We start from the raw sequence: 18534 nt of genomic DNA, 5'->3' as shown, positions 1-18534 counted from the left end.
CTGGAGTGCTAGATCGCAGGGGGACCTGGTGGGGGGAGGGAGGCAAGAACTGGAGGGGCAGCCCCTGATCCACCTGCCCCAGCAGGTCTCCAGCCAGTATCCCCCTTGGCTCTTATTAACCCTTTCCTGATCATACTACTAGCCCAGGGGGGCACTGATCTGGGGGGAACCTTGTCCACACCCCTCTTTGCCCCGGGGCCGGCTCGGGGCTCTCCTCACTGAGGTTGGGGGGTTCCCTCCCTCCCTCCATGGTGGGGGAGAGCGGTGAAATCCCCAGGTTTAAATACCTTAATGAAAGCAGGGGATGGGGAAGGAAGGGGCTTTAGATCTAATAAATTATTAGCGTTTTAGTGTCCGTGGGGGGGCGGGGTGGGTGGGGGCAGGGCGTGGCCTCCAGGGCCCTCCCTCCCCTTACTGGTGAATCTCATTCTCTATGAGGCTGTCCTCACAAGACTGGAAGTCTGTGTCCGTGAGGCCGTCAGGCGGCATCAGCAGGTCCTCATCTTGGGATGAGGATGACGGGGGCTCGTCCCCTGAGCTCCCAGGACCCCCATCCCCATCAACTTCTGGGTCCTGCAGCACCTGAGCGATGTATTTCTGAAGGGGGAGAAGGGTGGGGGTGAGGGTCGACAGCTGCCCCTCGTGGGGAAGGGGTGAGGGGGGACCTCATGGCCTGTGAGGGGAGGGGCGGTGACCCTCTTCCTAGGGCGGGGTGGGGCAGCCCCCAGCTGCTAAAGCCAGATCCCTCCCGGCCCGGGGTCTGGAACAGGCTTCCCTTTCCTAACGGCACACCCAGCTTTGGGGCTGGATCTCCACCAGAGGCTCTTCCCCACACTTGGCCACAGAGCAGGGCACTCACCGCAGATTTGGGGACAGCGGCAGCACTGGGGGGCCGTCCATTGCTTCTGGGGTCCACGGTATCTGTCTCCGTGTGCTCAATCTTGAGGGGCCCAGAACGAGTCAAGCAATGGGGGGAATGCCCTGGCCCTCAGCCATAATCACGACCCTACTCTCTCTTGGCATCCCTGCCCTCAGCTCCCAATCCCCCAGCCCCACCCTGCTGAGACTCTGCCCTCGGCCACCTCCCTGCCCCCCTTGCCCCACACCTTGTAGTTGTGGGCACTGAGGTATTTGAAGTGTCCGAAGCAGACGTGGCAGAGACAGATGACAATGGTGATGACCAGGACCACGAATGTGAACATGGACGTGGGGGCTAGAAACCCTGGTGTCGGGGCGGGCAGAGAAAGGGCCGTTACCTCTCCTCCGGGTCCCCGTCCCACGGGCTTTGCCCCCTCTGAACGCACTCCCACACTCGCATATGCTGGGGCCTCTCCCAGGCCCCGGGCCTGTGACCCCCGGCCCTCGTGGCCTCCCGTGGCCGGCTCTGCCTCGACGCTGGCGGGAGTCTCCTCTGCCCACCGCCCACGCTGGTCCCCGAGGGTGGGCGGCGGCCCTCACCCGTACGCATGGTGGAGAAGAAGAGGAGCCAGAAGAGGCACAGGATGGGTGCAGCAACCACCTGGTTCACAGCCCCTGAGTGGATCTTCTTGTCCAGCTTGGCCGGCAGGTAGGCGTAGTAGAGGTTGTACCTGTCTACCAGGTGCTTCAGCAGCATGTACATGAGCCCTGGGGGAAGCCACATGGGCCCTGACCTCGAGCTGCCGGACCTTTGTGTGTCTGTCACGGGTTGTCCTGGGCCTTTTGAGGTCACTGAAGGGCTGGTCCCCCTTCTTCTGCCCCAGGCCCAGTAGAGAATAGAGCCCCAAGCCCCTCGCAGGACCACAGAACCTCAGCTTCCACTGCTTCAACCCCTTCACTCTGCAGCCCCTCCCTAGGAATTCTACTATTAGAAATCCATTTGTCTGGGTCAGCAAGCATCCTCTTAAAACCCATATCATTCTTCCTATCTCTGCCCTTAAACAGATGAGTATAAATTAGGTGGCGAGTTCCATTTTCCTGGAGGTTGAGGGGATGGGAAATTTCAAATGAGGACAAGGTGGTTAGTTTGGGAGTCTGAAGCCTTCAGTAACCAGGGAGGGTGGTGAGGGGTTAGGATGTTAGTGGGGGGAAAGGAGAGGCCACCAGTGGGGGTGATAATTGGGGGGAAGAGAAACTTTGCTAAATTTCTTCAGAAGGAAGAGGGACTTGCCCAGGTCACATGGTACAGCTACAGCAGGGTATTTCCATGAGTAGTAAGGACCACGCTGAAACCCAAAGGTCTTTCCTGAGTTTACGGGGCTGTGTACAAGTGTGCCCCTGGATTCTGTGTAGGACTGTGTGTGTGTGTGTACACCTCAGTGGGCACGCGATGTGTGTCCAAGTATATCCACCCGAGTGAAAGCACTGGTGTGAGCAAACATGGCTGTGTTGGGGAGACTTGGCCCAGGGGCCCAGCACACCAGCTGATTCCGGCCTGAGCTGAGACGGCTTTTCCCCTCCTCCCCCCTGGCCGAGCCCCAGACTGAGCCAGGGACCGGGCGGGAGGCCCGAGGGGCCGGTCTCCCAGCCAGGGCCCTGTCCACTCGGGTGGCCTGTCTTGCTAGAGTGGAGCGGGAGAGGTCCTGGGTCCCCCCGAGCAGGGCCCAGGTCCCGGCGCGGCGGTGCCTACCGAAGGGCACGATGATGGGGCAGGTGATACTGTAGGTCATGACCACCGTGAAGACGCACATCATCCAAGCGTAGGCTGCGCCAAACTGGAACTCGTAGGCCTGATGCTGGGGGGGAGACGGGCGGGAGGGTAGCTCGGGAGCGGCCTGCAGGGGCTCAGGGCAGGGGGGAGATGGGCGGGAGGGTAGCTCAGGAGCGGCGGGGCGGCCTGCAGGGGCTCAGGGCAGGGGGCGAGATGGGCGGGAGGGTAGCTCGGGAGCGGCGGGGCGCTCTGCAGGGGCTCAGGGCAGGTGGGAAGTGGGAGGGGGCCAGGAAAGAAGCCAGGGGGAAAAGGCACCCAATGTCCAGGGCAGGGCAGGGCAAAGCCGATGGAGAGAGGGGCTGTGGCTGAGATGGAGGTCAGGGTGGGCGCAGTGATGGGGCATTAGGAGGCGCCTTCGAGGCAGGAGGGGCTGGCAGGTTGGTGGGCTTGGGAATGGGATGCCCAGAGCCCTCGTGTGGGGTGAGGGCAGAGGGACCTTAGGTCTAGACCCAGACCTCCCCAACCCCCATCACAGAACACTAGACTGTCAGAACTGGCGGGGGCCTACAGGGTTAGCTGTGTCAACCTGTCACTGTACACATGGGAAAACTGAGGCCCCAGATGGGAAGAGGGTAACCCAGGGCCACGGAACTCGCTGTCCAAGTCTCAGCAACCCGGGCGCCCCCACACTCTAGCACGGCGGCCACTGTCTCTGGTTGGGCCCACTAGGGGGCGCTGTGCGGACCGCGGCTGCCCCGGGTGGCCCTACCCGCTTCACGTTGCGCCTCTCGGCGGCCGAGCGCGCCAGGCAGAGCCGGATCATATACATGAGCAGGCCCGGGATGCGCAGCAGGTCCATGGCGTTGCCGATAAAGGCTGAGGCAATGACGTAGTTCACGAAGAACGCGCCGTTGTCCGGCAGGAACACGCACCTGCGGGCACCGGGTGCTCCAACTCTGCACCCTTGGGGGACCCGGTGGCCCCCTGCCCACTGCCAGCGTGCCAGCACCCCCAACGTGCCTTCTTCCACGTGGACCTTTCAGGTCAGCCCTCAAAGCACCTGTGTCCCAGTGCCCCGAGTGTGAACCCCAGAGGCAGACGCCAGAGTCCACAGATGCCTCCAAAGTCAGCCCCAGACCCCTTCAGCGTGAGTGAGCCCAGAGGCACCCCTAGAACTTGTGCCCCATAAAGACCCCCGGAGAGAGTGCTTGAGACCCCTAAGGCCACCAGTGTCCAGGGTGTGATGCCGGAGGCTCCCCCCAACCCCCCGTGACCCCAAAGACCCCCAGCAATACCCAGAAGGCTCCCTGCCTTAGACCTTAACCCAGAGTCACCTCCGGAGTGTGAGCCTCGGACCCCTCCAGAACTGAAGCTCCAGAGAACCTACCCCAGAGATCTTCAGAGGGGGAAGCCCAGGGGCCTTTGTCAGTACCCATGACACCCCAAGTGTGAGCCCAAGGTTACCACAGATGGCCTAGAGCAAGACCCCTAGAGCTGGTGCCCACAAAAACAGCCAAGGTTCGTGTCCCCCAAGACCCCCTCCCAGGGATTCCCGGGGAAGGTGCGATTCCCAGAGAACTGCAGAGGCACAACTGGATGACAGCCCGAGACTTCAGAGGTGTTCCCAGAACTTGTGCCCCAGAAACAGCCCAAAGTGTGAGCCCCAGAGCCCCCCATAGGCACTCTTAGGTGTGAGCCCGAGAGCCTTCCATAGATACTCAAAGGTGTGCCTCCAGAGACCTTCAGGGATACCTCCAGGAACCCCCATGTCACTCCCACAGTACAACCAAGATCCCACCATAGACCTCTCCAAACCACCCGGGTGAAGCTCGACTCCCATGGTTAGTCCCAGGATACAAGCCCCAAAGCCCACCATAGAAACCCCCCAAGTGTGGGCCCCAAAGCCCCAAATACACCTCGGGGGTGACCTCAGAATCCAGAGAGGTTCCCAACACTGACCCCGGGACGTCCCATGTATACACCCAAGACAGCCCGTGGGGCAACCTTTGGGATGGCCCTGACTGTGATATAAGCCCCCTCCTCCTCCCCGCTGCAGGCGTGGGAGCTTTGTTGCACCATCCCATGGGGGAACAGCCACCCCCACCATCTGGTCTCCTTCCCTGGGGACCCCGGTCACTCACTCAAACCGAATAGCTGCCTCAGCTAAGAATTTCTTGTCAAAGAGCCAGCGGAAGAAGAGGTCCAGGCTGGAGAGGAGAGGAGAGGGGAGGGGAGGAGAGGAGAGGGGAAGAGAGGAGAGGGGAGGTGTGGGGCAGCTGGAATGGCCCAGAACACCAGGGGAGGGCGAGGCCCATCCACAAGCTCTGGGGATCCCCCCAGACATGGGCCCCCCCCGGCTCTGTAGAGGAGGTGGGAGCCTGAGCTCCCCCTCCCCCTCGGGCAATCCCGGACCCCAGCTCCTATCCCCTCCTCCGAAACCCACCTGCTCAGTCCCAGCGAGGGCAGCAGCAGCACCATGAAGATGAGGAAGGTGTAGCACTTGTGCATGGTGGTCCTGTTCTCCCCGGAGCTGGGGCGGGGGACATGGGGGGGCAGAGGTCAGATGAGCCAGCCCCCATGCCTGCTCCCCCAGCTCGTATGATGTCCCAGGAGGGAAGGAGGGGGGCTTCCCCAGGTGAGGATGCTGGTCACCATCCCTCCCTTGCCAGTTCTGGGACTGCTCAGAGCAGGGAGCCTGAGGGCAGAGGGTGTGCGCCCAGGAGGACCACAGTGAGGCGTGGTGTGTGTGTAGGGGGTGTCTCACCGTGTCCAGTGGGCTTCAAAGAAGGCAGAGTAGTAGACGATGGTGGGGAGCAGGGCCGAGAAGCACCACAACAGCAGGGTGGGGAAGAACTGGGTGATGATGGGGTTCTGCAAAGGGCAGAGGGGGGCAGAATGTGTCAGGTGGGGGCAGTCTAGTGGGCCCAGCTTGCTTTGCTTACCTGCCCCCTCCCCCAGTGAGCCCTGGGCCCCCCCAGCGCTCAGGACCTCATGTCAGAAGTCCAGAACATCTGGGGGCCAGGGCCATATGTACAATCCCAGCATGAATAATATTAGTAGTTAGCATCTCTGAACACCTACTGATCCTGTACTTTTCATGTATTAATTCTTACATGAATGATATTACCCCATTTTACAGATGAGTAAACTGAAGCAAAATGAGAGTCAATAAATTAGCTAGTAAGCAGTGGGTAGGGGGGGATTTGAACCCAGGCAGCCTGGGGCTTATCTATTATGCTATCATCACTCAATGATTTACAAAGTGCCTTCTCATGAACTTTGAGGTTCCAAGGAGGTTTGCAAAAGAGGCGAGAGGAGAGCAGCAGAAATGCCCCCACACCCATCGCCATCTGAGCGGCCTCGCTTTCCTACATTGGGTTTCATGTAAGATTCCTTTTGATGAAGGCCATCAGAATCCAAGTTTGGAAGCCAAGGGTCTGGTCTGACCCTTCACTCTTTGGTTGGAGAGACCGAGGGATTTGGAGAAGGACCTTGTTCAAGGTCACATGATCAGTTTGGAATGGACCCAGGCTCTCTCTTCCCTCAGAGCCCCTCTAGGCCTCTCCTAGGGGGAAGCTGGCAGGGAGCCCAAGGGAAGTGCACAGAGGGGTTTGCAGCCCATGGTCGTGTGGGACCTTCTTAGCGGGGCTGGGCTAGAAAAGTGGAGCAGGAGCTGGACTGGAGGGCATGTGGTCCACCCCCCGCCTGCCGCTGCCAGGAGGGATTTGGGGCCTGGTATCTGCGTTTGGGGACACAGTGTGGAGGGTCGGGGTGTGGGCCTTACATTGAGGTACTCCACGGGCTTGGTGACATTGAACTTGTCCATGGTGGTGATGATGATGGCCGGGGTGGTGAGGAAGAAGAGGAGGATGAAAAGGACGACATTGATGACCAGGCAGCGCAGCCACCAGATGAAGCCACGGATGGAGAGGTGCTCCCTGGGAAGGTCCGGAGGCGTCACTCCAGGGCTGGACGTCTGATCCTTCCCCAGCGACACCTAGGGCCTCCCTCTCCCCACTGGAGCCCACGCCGGCCCCAGGAAGCCACCCCGCAATCCCCCTTTGCTCACCAGTAGATGTTCTGGGGGTCAGGGGCGTAAGACACAGTCCAGTTGGAGATGTGCAGGGACTCGCTGCAGGAGGAGGAGCGGGGCTCCCCGCGGCAGGCGCAGCCCTGGCACTTACACACGTTGAAGTCCTTCAGGATGCTGGGGGAGGGGGGCACGGTTACCTGGGACCTGGAGCCCTGGCTAGTCCCTAGGGGCTGGGGCGGGTGGGTGGAGCTCACATGGCGGTGATGGTCTCATTGTGGAAGGTGACGAAAGCCATGCCGAGAGGCTTCTCGTTCACTTTCTCCTTCTCCCGCTTGTAGTCCTCCTTCAGCTTCTGCTCCAGCTTCGTGTAGTACTCGATGGCCTCCACCTGCCAGGTCGGGTGAGGCAGGGCCCTGGTCAGAGCCGCCGGTCCCTGCAGCCCCCAGCGGGCACTGCCCAGAGCTGACTGCAGCCCAGGCACTGCTTTAAGCTCTCCGTCCACTCGCGTATCCTCACAACTACACTGGGAGGTGGGGACAAGTAGCTGTGTCCTACAGACGAGGAAACTGAGGCACGGAGCAGTCCAGAAACTTGCCTAAAGCCACAGAGCTAGTAAATACAGCAAGCTGTCCTCTTGGCTGACCTCTTCTGATTTGGGGTTTGAAAACGTGGTCACTGTAGGGATAGGGGGCAAGCCCAACAATGGGACTAGGGCTTCCAGGAACAGATGGGGACCTGCTTGCGGTCCGCACCCCAGCTTTGCTTCCTCTGGGAGTCCTTCACCTTGGGGTATTTATGTGCAAGGCGTGCGTGCGTGTGCGTGTTCCTGGGGATGTGGGACGGGCCCCACCGTGGGGTGCATCCTTCTTCACTGTGACCTGTCTCCCCGGACCTTCCAACTCCCCCCTCACCCATCAGGAGTCTCGGGGCCCTGAGGCCTGAGCTGAGGCCAGGATACCCCGTACCTGCTCGCAGCCTTGCACCACACAGCAGCAGAGGTGGCCGCAGGGCTTGGGGTTGATCATGGTGGGGACGTTGTCCTTGCTTTGGAGGTTTGTGAAGTAAAGCTTTCCCCGCTCGGCCTTCTTCCTGTGGGACCCAGGTGCCCGGTCACCTACTGCCCAACTGGGTGTGGCTGGAGGATGGGTAGTAGCCCAGCTCGGGGGTCACGCAGTCCACTCCCCAAGGACAGGGGCCACCTTACTCTTCTGGTTTGTTTAGGATGCATAGTTCAGGCGTGTCCCCAGCCCAGTGTCTCCCCACCATCCCTTGAGGGGCAGAAGTGCTTCCTATAGTCTGGCCTAAGTTTCCCACCCTGTAGCTGAGGAAGGGTATGTCCTCAAATAGGGTGGGGACAGTGGGCCCCTTTCCTCTAACCTCCAGGCCTTGCTCTTTCCAGAGCTGAACTGACAGGCACTCCAGGGGGTGAATTAAAATCAAACGCCCCTTGGGAATTCCCTGGCCATCCAGCGGTTAAGACTCTGCACTGCAGGGGACACAGGTTCGATCTCTGGTTGGGGAACTAAGATCCTGCATGCCATGAGGCGTGGAAAATCAAATGTCCCGGGAAACACCTGGAAGGGGAGCCAGGTTCCTGAGTGGCAGCCAAGATGCCCTCCACAAAGGGCAGGGGGCCCTCGGGTGTTGCCCCCGCCCCCAGCCCCATTACCTCTCTGCATCAAGGAACATCAGGCGAGCCACGTTGTAACATGGGCGGGCTTCCAGAACTGTGCAGTTGGGGTAGGCCTCCCTGAAACACAGTCCACCATCATCCTCTGCAGGGACCCTGCCCACCCGCCCCCAACTTTCCCCCGTGACCCCATCACCTTCAAGACACACAGCCCCAATGCAAGCTCCCTCTTTCTGAGTCTGCAAAAATGACAGTTCCCGAGAATAAAACTTTGAAATTCCTCCTCGTGCTTATCTGAGTGGGGGGAGTGTACGCACATAGGCAGGGGCATGTATACCTACGGGGTGCTGGGGACACCACGGCTGTGGTCTGATTCTTGTCTGGGGCTGTGAACTTTAAGTTGAGAGAAACTGTTTCTAGCATGGTTGTTCTCCTAACCCTGCTCCTAGAAGACCTGATTACAGTCCAATACTTAACCTTGACCATCAGCTGACCCCAACCAACCCACAACCCTGGGCTACAGAATGATCTCTGGCCCAAGACCGACCAGAGGTTGATCCTGAAACCTGACCCGAGATTGACCTCTAACCCTGGCCGGAGACTGATCCTTTACCCTGACCCAAACTGATCCATAACCCAGACCCAATACTGACCCTGAAATCCTCACCCGAGATTAACCCCACCTTGACCTAAGACTGACCAGATAGACTCTCAGTGCCTGGTACCTGGCAGGGCTCGAGTGATGCTTGCAGGCTAAGTGGAGGAGCGCTTCCTTTTTCATCCTGATCACACAGGTTTCCTTGATCCTAATCCCTAATCTAAACTGAGTCCCTGTCTTTTTCTTTCTTTTTTTTTAATTTTTAAAGAGGAAATACCAAGGGTTAAAAGATTCAGGAGACATGGTTCTAAAGTAACAAGATGGACCAAACTCACACGAGAATTTGGAAACTTAAATCTGGGATGGGGTCCTTGAAAAGCACTTCCCAGGAGGCTTCAGACCTTTCCGCAGACACTGCTATTGCTCAAACCATTTTAGGGTTCCTCTTCGGAAGGGCCTTTAGCCCTGTGGCAGGCTGAGCCCTCATTTTCACCCGACTAATCTCTAATCCCCTAATCCCCACCACACAGGTTCCCTGATTTTGTACACAGGATAACCCCTGATTGTGCTGGGTCAGTCCTCCAACCCAGACAGACTGCAGACCTGGACCCCAGACCCTGCCTGATGCTGACAGCCAGCCAGGGGCTCCACAAGGACAAGGGCTGCGTCCTGCTCAGCACCACGGACCCAGGCCTGGGCCAACAGCCTGCACATAGTAGGTGCTCAGTAAATACCCACTGTGCTGTGGAATGAATGGGTCAATGAAAAGGCTGTTCCGTAATGCTCACTGTACCGACCCTAAAAACTCCAGTTAGAATTGCCGTCTCCCCAACCCCTGCTCATAGGCTGACCGCTAATTTTAATCAGACTGTTTCCTAAACAAAATCACCCACTGACCCCTGAAACAGACAACTTGGACAGTGAGCTCCCCACCGATCAAGCCTGGCTCTTCTTTGTCTTCCTGGGATGAAGCACACAGTAAGTGTACCATAGGCAGTGTACCGGATCAACGGATGCCCCGAGAGCTGGATGGCCTCGTACTCATTTTCATAGTCCCCAGGCCATCACAGTGACCTCAACAGCACCTGAGAACGTTTGCTGAATGGACAGATGGATGTGTGATAGGATTCCTAATCCTGTACACTGTTCTGGCCCCCTGGAGGTGTATATCCACCCCCTCACTAAGACAGACTTCCAGCTAAATAGCGTCTCGGAGAACATGCAGTCCAGGCTCTCCTGGGCTCCTTGAGGATCCACTGAAAGCTGAGGAGCTTCTCCCTGCTAGTCTGCACACAAGCTCTGGAATGCCACGCACAGTTCTGAGACAGCCACACACCCCAAGGGCCCGTGGACCTGGGGTCGACACTCCATGACCCTGTTCAAGCCAGGAGGAGAGGCCCAGGGGACTCATCTTTCAAGTATTTCTCCTGCTCTTTGAGGGCTCTGAGGTCCAGCCCAAGTGCTAGACCGTCCTGGAGTCAGAGAATTCTTCCTTAGCCTAACCTCCACCCCTCACTGCAGCCCCTGACCCTCCCGAGAGAGAGGCGTGTGAGGATGCTCTTGGAGATGGAAAGCAAAGAAGGGTCCACAGGTCCTAGGGGTGGGAGTGGAGGAGCTGCTCACTCAAAATGCTTCTTGATCTTCTCTGACTCTGCATATTTGGAGATTCCGTTGATGAAGAGAGTCCGCTTCACCTGGGGTGAGACGGGGCAGGTTGGCCTTCCTGAGGCTCCGATCCGGGAGAATGCAGGGAGGGGTGGGGAACAGGTGAGCAGAGAGGAGCAGACAGGAGTAGGAGGAGGCCTTGGGACAAGCCAGGCCCAGGGAAAGCACGGGGAGTGTTTCTAGTAGAAATCAGGCAGTGAACAGAGTGAGAGCCCCAGGCCCCTTGCTCCCTGGGGGGTTACACAGTGGGAAGAGGAGGTTCTACTCTCAGATCCTCAGGCTGTGAGGCCCCAGCACAGTGGGTGGCATGCAGTGGGCATTCAGTACCGGTTTGGGGAGTGAATATTGAAGGAGAGGGACAATCACTCCCGTGATACCCACCGCAGGTATTTCCTGCCCCGGTGCCTTACGGCCTCACCTCACCCTCACCTACCTCGGGAGAGGGACTGTTCTCTCATTTCACAGATGAGGAAACTGAGGCTGGGAGAGGTAACTTAACTGGCAGGATGGTGGGGGCGGAGGAATCCTGAGCTGCTGAGCCAGGATTCAAAGCCAGCTGGCCTCACCCGGAGCCAGCCAGCCGATACCCCCGATACCCCTTAGGACTCGGGCAGGAGAGGCCTGGAGGGAAGGGGAGGGGCTGGGCTTGGGCACGGACCTGGGCTCTGCTCCACTCACCAGGTCGTCCTCCTTGTAGCGCATCTTGGAGGTGTGTCTGCGCATGCTGTAGACGGTGAGCAGCAGGTACAGGAAGGCGAAGGAGGTGTGCAGCCAGAGCAGGTTGTTCCTGGAGGGCAGAGGGGTGCATGGAGCCACGGGGGTTGGGAACACTCTCAGACACCCGCAACCTCCCGCTGTTAATTAAACCCTGGTACAGGGCCCCTAGAGCACTTCTGACCCCCTCCCAAGGCGGGCCCCACACCCCACATCCTCCAGACCCCAAGATTGTTCCATTCCAACTGAAACGTCCCCAAGAAGTCATCTCTTCATGCCCTACCTGCTGGCTATACTGCCCTCCAACCATCACCAACCAGCCCTCCTTGGCCTAGGGTTGCACACAGCTCTTCTCTATCTGGCCATCCCTGGGATCTGCTCCTTCTGTTTCCATCCTAAGCCCTCAGGGACCCACAGCCATCTCTGCAGCCTCAGCATCTCTCCCCTGAACACTCCCTTTTTCCTCTCCTCCCTGTTCCCACCCAGACTCTGGCCGCAGACCCAGGCCTCACTGACCAGCTTCCCACCCTTACCCTGATTTCAAGTTGGCAATGGTGGTTCTCCCGAAGCTGTAGGCATTGTTCTCTGGGGGGTGGGAGGAGGGAGAGGACGACGGTGGGGTCAGGGCACATCCCCTCCTGCCCCCTCCTCTCCCCGCCCCGCCCATCCTGGCCCTCACTGACCCAGCAGGTCCCCTGAGAAGTTGACGGGCAGCACGATGCCTACGGAGAGGACGCCCACGACCACCAGCAGCCCAATGATGTGTCGCTGGAAGGACAGGTAGTGCACAGCGTCGCCACCACATTTATCCCGGATCTCGTCATCCCTGCAGGCGCCGGGGACAGAGGGATGCGGTGAGGACCAGGGCAACAGAGGGGTCGCTCGGCTCGCCTGCCCTTGCCCACCCCAGCCCACGTCCGCCCTAGCCCCTGCCAGTCTGGCAGCAGGACGGGGGGGCTGAAAGGGGGGGCTCTGGGTCCCCCATGTTCTGGGAGGGGAGGGAGGAAAGAGAGAGAGGGAAAGGGAGGGAGAAAAAGGAAGGATGCAGAGAGAAGGGGAGGGAAAGGGAAAATAGAGGAGGAGAGGGATGAGGGGGGAAGAAAGCAAAGGAAGGGGAGAAAGAAAGAAGGAAAAGAAGAAGGAAGACTGCAGAGAGGAAGAACAGTGAGGAATGGGGAGAAAAGGAAGTAAGAGGATAATCTGGAAAGGGAGGACAAGGATGGTGGCAGGAAGAGGCAGAGGCGGGAGGGAGGAGGGAGGTCTGGGAAGCAGTGGCGCTTTAGGGGTGCTGGCGAAGCCCTTTAGACTTGAGGAGGGGCCCCAGGGGCCCAGGGCTGAGGGCGGTGGTGGTGCTGACCTGTCCGCGCTTCCTGCCTCTCTCAGGGCTCACTGCCTGCCTGCCACACTCTGGCTCCATCTCCTGACCTCTGCCTGCTGGGTACTGGCTCCTGCCTGCTGCGGGCTGGCTGCTCCCAGCCTGCCTGATGCCCCCACCCGCTAGCTGCCCGAGGCTCTGAGGCGGCGGTGTGAGCCCCTGCTCTCATGGGGTGGCAGGGGTGGGGAGAGCTGAGGGCAGAGCGGGACCCCAGGCAGGCGGGTGCACAGGAGACTGTCAGGGGGTAAAGCGAGGCCGGCTTGGAGGAGCAGCGGGGGCCTGGCTCCCTGGAGCAGGGAGGAAGGTGCTGGGCTGGCTAGGAGCGCTAAGGCCCTCAAAGCTGCTGGTCTCTGGACTTTGTAGGGAGATGACAGGTCTGAAGTTTCTCTCTGTTTCTTTCTTTCTTTAGAGCCTGAAGACCGTTCACTTACTTTATCCTGAAGATGGCTGTCAGCCAGGAACAGAAACCCTGCAGGGACAGAGGGCTATCGGCTAGAGTCCTCACCCCACCAGCCCGAGCCTCCCTTCCCCCTCAAGCCTGCCCTCCAGCCAACCCCGACCTCGTACCCACCTGCAGGCTGTGGCTCACCTGTCACAGCTCCCACAGTCCCCACAGAAACTAGCTCAGCCCCAGAGAAGGGGACAGGAAAGGTGCCAGCCCTCAGAGAAGAAAAAGGACCAAGGCCAAAGGGGGTCATCGGCGGACGCTCGTGCCCAGAGTGCAGATCCCCACAAACACCCAAGGGGGCGGCAGAACCGGAGAAAGTCCTGCAGTTGTGTGGGCCAGGGTGGGGATGGGCGGGGTTCAGGGCTCTAGGAAGGGACCTCAGGCCTGCAGCTGACGTGGCGAGTTTGCGACGTGGCTGCCAAGAGCAGAGCGGTGGGCTACGCTGCCCAAGGTCCTGCACCTACCTTCCAGGATGCCCCAGAGGGACCAGCCCAGGGCCACCGTGAGCTGCAATGTCCTGCTCTCAAGCCCCCAGGCTTGTCTTCAGACAGAGACCCCACTCAGGGCAGAGTGGGGATACGCGGGGCAGGGCTGGACAGGGAGACCCTCCCTCAACTTCCTACCGGGATGAGGGAGAGAGGTGCCCTCCAGCTAAGATGCAGGACTGTGCCACCTGCTGCCAACATCACCTGAGTCTGGGAATCATCTGGACACCGCTGGCTGGCAGGGGTGATAGCTTCGCTTTGCCACTTACCAGTGTGAGTCCAACTCAGGAAGCTGACAGGCTTCTGCTACGGCGGCTACAGGAGCTGCCGCCCCCAGGGCCCACAGCCTAAGCTGGACTGATCAGTGCCACCCTAGGGCCTGAGGATTAGGTTCTGACCAGGATTAGAGTGCTGACCCCGGCAGAATGACAGAGGGCCAGGCAGGAGTGTGGTGTCTGACCTGAAAGGGGTCTGGGGTCCCCTTGCATCACCAAGTACATGCCTTGTCTACAGGGGCCCCTGCCCCTCAGCTCCAACCTACAAGCAGTTCAGCTGGCCCCAGGCAGCCAGGGGCTGCCAGCCTGCAACCTCTGAGCAGCACAAGGGACTGTGTGTTTTGCTAGGTGGGCCTGGAAGGCTCATTATTACTTCTAGAACCACATCGAAGAAAACAGTCGTCCTTAGCATTGATCACTGGAGGCAGGCACAGAACTCTACCGGGGCAAATGACGTTTAGAAATCACAGATGTTCAACCTATGCTGGTTTGGAGGCTGCCATAGAAGACAGAGCCAGGAGTTCTGGGTTCAGGGGCTACCCCGTGGCTCTCGGACAAGCATTACCCTTGCTGAGGAAAAGGCCACACTCCATAGGCCCCTGACTCCGTAACACTGGAAGCTACAGGCTGCTGAGCCCACCTTCCCTGGAGGAAGGGGTGATAAGAAGTTGGGGGGAGGGCACTCACATTGTCTCTTTGGTCAAAGTCGACGGAGCTGGAGACAGACGTGAGACGCTCATACCGGTCATGACTGTCCCCGTGCATAGCTGAGGCCACACTGGGGGTGGGGAGATGAGAGATCAGAGAGCTGGTGAGTCCGAGTCCCTGGGGAGCCAGGTGAAGTGGGTGGGCTTCCACTCCAGAGCTCCAGGGTCCAGACAAGGCACAGAAAGCGCAGAGGCAGAAGCGGGGATGAGTGACTGCCCTCTCCCTGCCTCCCTTAAACCCGCCCCTTCCCTTCAGGGGACCCGGGGGACCTGGGGGGCACTGATGCAGGGCATGGGGGTGAAGGGAGGGGGTAGTGTTCATCAGCACCCCGTGGAGGTTGAAGGAAGAATGTGAGCTGGCCCTGCAGTTCCGGAGCTGACCAGTGGGGGATGGGGGCGCAGATCCTACACCGGGCACAGGGCAGTGGAGGGGGTGTGGTGAAGGACAGGCTGGACCAGGAGTGCCCTAGGAGGCCCGGGGGTGAGGGGGGCTGGGGGGGTGTCCTCCACCCTCCCTGTTCCCTGACCCCAGCAGCTGCCGCAACTCCAATGCCAGGCCTATAGACAGAGACGGTGATGGACACAGAAGGCCAGACTCAGAGCTTCTCTGGCAGCCCCCCTCCCAGGCCTCCAGAAGGGGTGAGCAGGGAACCCTGGAATAGGAAGAACTAGCTGTTAGGGGGTGAGAAGCCACCGGAGACACCCAATCTTGTCTCTGCAACCAACAGGACGACTATACTGTGGGTTCTCGGGAGGATGGCTCCCCCACCCCAGCGAACCAGGACTGCTGAGGCCTGCGTGTATGGGGCACGAGGGGAGGGATTTCTCCCAGGCTGGGGGCCAGAGGGAGAGACGGGGGAGTGCGGCAGAGACAAGCTGGGGAGCCCCCTGCTCTGCAAAGCACACCACCTGCGTTAATCCGAACATGAGCCTGCAGAGGAGAAAGCTGAAAAGAGAAACCGACAACGTGGCAGGAAGAGAAGAGAAGCATGAAAGAGAAGAAAACGGAAAGCTGGTTTAGTGGGGATGAGGGGGCTGCTGCCCCACATACTATTCCTGTTCCACTCGGTCCCTCTCCTGCCGCTGGCGCCTGGGGACAGAGAACAGACAGGGTTAGCGGGGGCAGGGGTGTGTCTCCAGGGACTGGCAAGGGACAAAGGCCCAGCTGTGGGCCCTCATGCCCACTCTGGGACCAGTCCCTCTTCATCCCCCCACCAAAGAGGATGAGAACAGGCTGGCTCTCCTCCTCTCCCCGAGGAGTGTGGACGAGATGTGTGGGTGCACGTGTGCTGTGTGCGCATGTGCGTGCACACGCAAGCCTGTGTGTAGGGGTAGCGGCGGGTCCCGGAGCCTTACCTGTCTGCATCTGTCACCAAGGCCAGCCGCCCATAGTCCCAGGCCACCTTCCGGAGGATAGAGAACAAGAACAGCAGTGCCTGAGGAAGGAGAGGGTGGTTGGCAGGAGGAGAGGCCGTTCACACCCTGGACTAGCCGGGACGGCAGGGCAGAGGGGCAGAATTTTTGTCTTAGAAAGGGATGACTCTGGCTGGGGAGAATGGTCAGAGGCTAGGCTTGGGCTGGGTGATGGGCATTGCCTCCTGCAGTCATGCCTGGGGAGCCAGGGGCAGGTGGGAGAGTGGTTAGAGCTGCAGGTGTTGGCCAGCTACGTACAGGGTGTGAGTGCCGAGGGTGGAGGGTGGCACGTGGGCACTCACAAGGAAGCACATGAAGTCCAGAGCCAGCACGGTGGGGACGCCCCCGAACGGCAGGCCCTGCAGGACGGTGCTGCGGATGCGGGCACTGTAGCAGTAGTCCTTGGGATTGCTGTTGTTGAGGGCTGTGGTGCCCAGTGTGGCCAGCAGGAAGGGCAGCATGGCTGCTACTGCCGCATGGTCCTCCTGGGAAGAGGGCAGAGCAGTCAGCTGGGCTCGGCCCCTGTCCCCCTCACGGTTCTGTTCATGGCTCCGGCAGGATGGGCGTGGGCAGGGGACAGTGAGGGCAGATCCCCGGGCTGCCTGGGTGGGTGGAAGCTGTGGCCTCTGGAGATAAGGGCCTGGGGAGGAGAGGGTTGAGTCACATGGATTTACCTTCACTGGCTCTCGGGATGCAACCCCACCCTGGATCTAGAGAACTTGGCTCAGGTCTGGACTAGGGAGACTGGTTTTTCTAAGCTGGAAGCTGTCTGTGAGTCTCTAGCATTTACCTCCCTACACACACATCGCCTCTCCCTTCCCTCTCTCTCTTTCCCAACACAAACTCTCTGCCTCTGTCTCTGCCTGTCTCAGGCAGGGGGCAGAGCTGAGCCTGAGGGAAGATGGGGAGGGTTCTTAGGTCTAAGTGGAGGGGTCTCTAGACCAGAGGAGGATGGGTCAGGAGCCCGTTACCTAATCCTGATCTTTTCTTTCTACCCCTATTAGAAAAATGGCATGGTTTCATTTGTTCAGTTTTCAACTCTGTTAATCACCTTCCCAATATAATTGGCTTCAAAATAAGATGTTCAGCTTTAGAGTTGTCCCTCTGTCCTCAGGGTAGGAGTCTGAGGATGGAGTCAGAGTGGGAAGTCCATTAAAAAGCAGGACTTCTGGGGCTTCCCTGGTGGCGCAGTGGTTGAGAATCCTCCTGCCAACGCAGGGGACACGGGTTTGAGCCCTGGTCTGGGAACATCCCAAATGCTGTGAGCAACTAAGCCCGTGCACCACAACTACTGAGCCTGCGCTCTAGAGCCCGCGAGCCACAACTACTGAGCCCCCTCACCACAACTACTGAAGTCCACATGCCTAGAGCCTGTGCTCTGCAACAAGAGAAGCCACCGCAATGAGAAGCACACACACTGCAACGAAGAGTAGCCCCCGCTCGCCACAACTAGAGGAAGCCTGCGTGCAGGCTGCAGCAACGAAAACCCAATGCAGCCAAGAATAAATAAATAAATTTATTTAAAAAAGTAATCTCTGAGAGATTAAAAAAAAAAAGCAGGACTTCTGGGTTTGTGTGACCTGCCTCACTCGCCCCAGCTACACCTGTTTACCCTCATTCTTTTTCCTGGGCCATGGCAGCAACTACACCTTTCCCCCCTCCAGCCTCGTCACCTCTTTCCAATTTCCTTTGCACCTGAGTTGTGAGGACTACAACTCCCAGAGTGCCCTGCTCCTGCCCCTGGAGCAGGGCAGGCTGGGAATGCCATGCCCTGCAGCGAGCTTCTCCATTGGCAAAGGAAGGGAGAGTGGGTGGGGGCCTCTCATCTGGCCCAAGCCCCCTGCAGCCAGGGTAGTGTCCTCCAGCCTGGTTCCCTGCCACTGTCTGGTTGTCCAGCCCTCTACGGTCTGGTGGATGGGTAGAGAGGAGGAGGAAAGGGGCAGCCAGCCTGGATGCCTGGATTCTGGAAGTGCCTGGGGACCGAGCTGAGCCCGGTTCTGGGGAGGCTCCTGGGGCGGAGGAGAAGTGTGGTCGTGGCACCATGGCCCCACCCCCATCCTACTGGAGGGCCCCTGGGGGCCCCTTCTGCTGACAACACTGAAGCTCTGCCTTGTAGGTGTGTGTGCGTGGGGTCCCCAGGGAAGAAAGAAAACCAGGCAAAGAGAGAGAACAACAAACATAGAATCGGTGACTGCAACTCTGGAAAGCAAGCGTCCCCCAGCCCCCGGGGGTGGTTCGGAAGGTTTCTCCTGCCCACCAATCCCATACTTTCCCCTGCCTCTTCCTAACATTTCAACTGCAGGGCAAGACGCACTAGCTCTCAGATGGAAGGGAAGCTGGGGTTGTCTGTGTGTCTCACTTGGTCCCAGGGAGTCTCTGAAAAGCCTGGGTTAGGAAGGCTAAGGGAATAACTGCCCTGTGTGTTATGCCTCCCTCTTCCTTTCCAGCCCAAGTTGCCTTAAAAAAAAAAAACCATTAACTTAGCAATTGTAGCAGGTGCCATTAATGGAGCGCCCACTGTTTCAAGAATATATACATTTTTCATTTAATCATTGACACTCC

The 18534-nt window shown here is 59.1% G+C and overlaps 1 protein-coding gene across 1 annotated transcript in view; it reads right to left on the bottom strand.

The window, feature by feature from the left end:
* Positions 1-363: 363 nt before the first annotated feature.
* TMEM63B (transmembrane protein 63B) overlaps positions 364-18534 on the bottom strand; it is a 22477-nt gene continuing 4306 nt past the window's right edge. Inside the window, exons 2-24 of the mRNA XM_082848130.1 lie at positions 16275-16457; positions 15916-15995; positions 15611-15649; positions 14540-14630; positions 13076-13113; positions 11953-12095; positions 11803-11854; positions 11234-11342; positions 10514-10584; positions 8332-8412; positions 7628-7751; positions 6917-7050; positions 6699-6836; positions 6414-6567; positions 5394-5500; positions 5073-5159; positions 4771-4836; positions 3399-3561; positions 2609-2714; positions 1459-1626; positions 1107-1222; positions 860-940; positions 364-597 (exon numbers count right to left, since the gene is read on the bottom strand). Of these exons, the coding sequence (XP_082704256.1) occupies positions 412-597; positions 860-940; positions 1107-1222; positions 1459-1626; positions 2609-2714; positions 3399-3561; positions 4771-4836; positions 5073-5159; positions 5394-5500; positions 6414-6567; positions 6699-6836; positions 6917-7050; positions 7628-7751; positions 8332-8412; positions 10514-10584; positions 11234-11342; positions 11803-11854; positions 11953-12095; positions 13076-13113; positions 14540-14630; positions 15611-15649; positions 15916-15995; positions 16275-16433 (2493 nt within the window). The 5' untranslated portion in view covers positions 16434-16457 and the 3' untranslated portion in view covers positions 364-411. The remainder of the gene's footprint in view (positions 598-859; positions 941-1106; positions 1223-1458; positions 1627-2608; positions 2715-3398; positions 3562-4770; positions 4837-5072; positions 5160-5393; positions 5501-6413; positions 6568-6698; positions 6837-6916; positions 7051-7627; positions 7752-8331; positions 8413-10513; positions 10585-11233; positions 11343-11802; positions 11855-11952; positions 12096-13075; positions 13114-14539; positions 14631-15610; positions 15650-15915; positions 15996-16274; positions 16458-18534) is intronic.

Source organism: Leucopleurus acutus, assembly GCF_964270905.1.
Source record: "Leucopleurus acutus genome assembly, chromosome: 10".
Classification (NCBI taxonomy): Eukaryota; Metazoa; Chordata; class Mammalia; order Artiodactyla; family Delphinidae; genus Leucopleurus; species Leucopleurus acutus.
The sequence above is the reverse complement of the archived record's forward strand: the minus strand, read 5'-3'. Positions and strand labels throughout refer to the sequence as shown.